This window comes from Etheostoma spectabile, chromosome 10 (assembly GCF_008692095.1).
Source record: "Etheostoma spectabile isolate EspeVRDwgs_2016 chromosome 10, UIUC_Espe_1.0, whole genome shotgun sequence".
In the NCBI taxonomy this organism is placed as follows: Eukaryota; Metazoa; Chordata; class Actinopteri; order Perciformes; family Percidae; genus Etheostoma; species Etheostoma spectabile.
Window position 1 is genome coordinate 23,557,261 of NC_045742.1, and position 762 is coordinate 23,558,022.

The 762-nt window shown below is 39.4% G+C and overlaps 1 protein-coding gene across 1 annotated transcript in view; it reads left to right on the forward strand.

Annotated features, from left to right (window-relative positions):
• Positions 1-762, forward strand: part of irf2b (interferon regulatory factor 2b) — a gene marked incomplete at its 3' end in the record, with an annotated part of 15,540 nt that overhangs the window by 11,342 nt on the left and 3,436 nt on the right. Inside the window, 1 exon segment of the mRNA XM_032528044.1 lies at positions 569-606. Coding sequence (XP_032383935.1) covers positions 569-606 — 38 coding nt within the window.

The window sequence follows — 762 nt, forward strand, 5'->3', positions numbered from 1 at the left end:
TCATGGTTAGGGTGAGGGTAAGGGTTAAGGTTAGGCATTTAGTTGTGATGGATAAGGGGCTAGGGAATGCACTATGTCAATGACAGCCCCCACAAAGATAGTGCCATGTATGTATGTGTGTGTGTCTTATCTCTGCCCCAACCAGTCATTCAGGCTTTATCAGTTTACAGTTACATCATTCAATCTGTCATTGTTTGTCTTTGTCTCTACTTTCTTTTCTTTTTCCCATTGCTACCATGGCTTTAAAAGTCAGGGTTCACTTCAAATTATTCATTAATCCCTTATTTTTCCTACTTTCTTTTCATACGTATTTGGCTTTTCTTACTTTGACATATACATACATTGAGTTGTGCTACTGTGTGCAGGTGTTTGCAACGTTTAGTCTGTTTAAATAGTGAAACACGCACTGTTGATGGAGCTCTTCCTCTTTCTCCCTCTCTTTTTCTTTCTGTGTTTCTATCTCCCTGACGTATTTGATAAAAGGATGACCTTATGAGAAATGTACCTGAATACTAATAAGTTAACTCTTTATCCATGCCTTTCTTATATATATTTTTTATTTCTACAGGCAGCGACACAGACAGTGACACAGAGGACACCAAAGAGGTGAGTCTCCCATTCAACACACGTTATACACAGAGGAGAGAGTGATGAAAGAAATAATTATCTGCTACCGAGAAACAGGTTTTACCTGCTTCAACCTTACTGCTGAACGTGTGTGTGTGTGTGTGTGTGTGTGTGTGTGTGTGTGTGTGTGTGTGT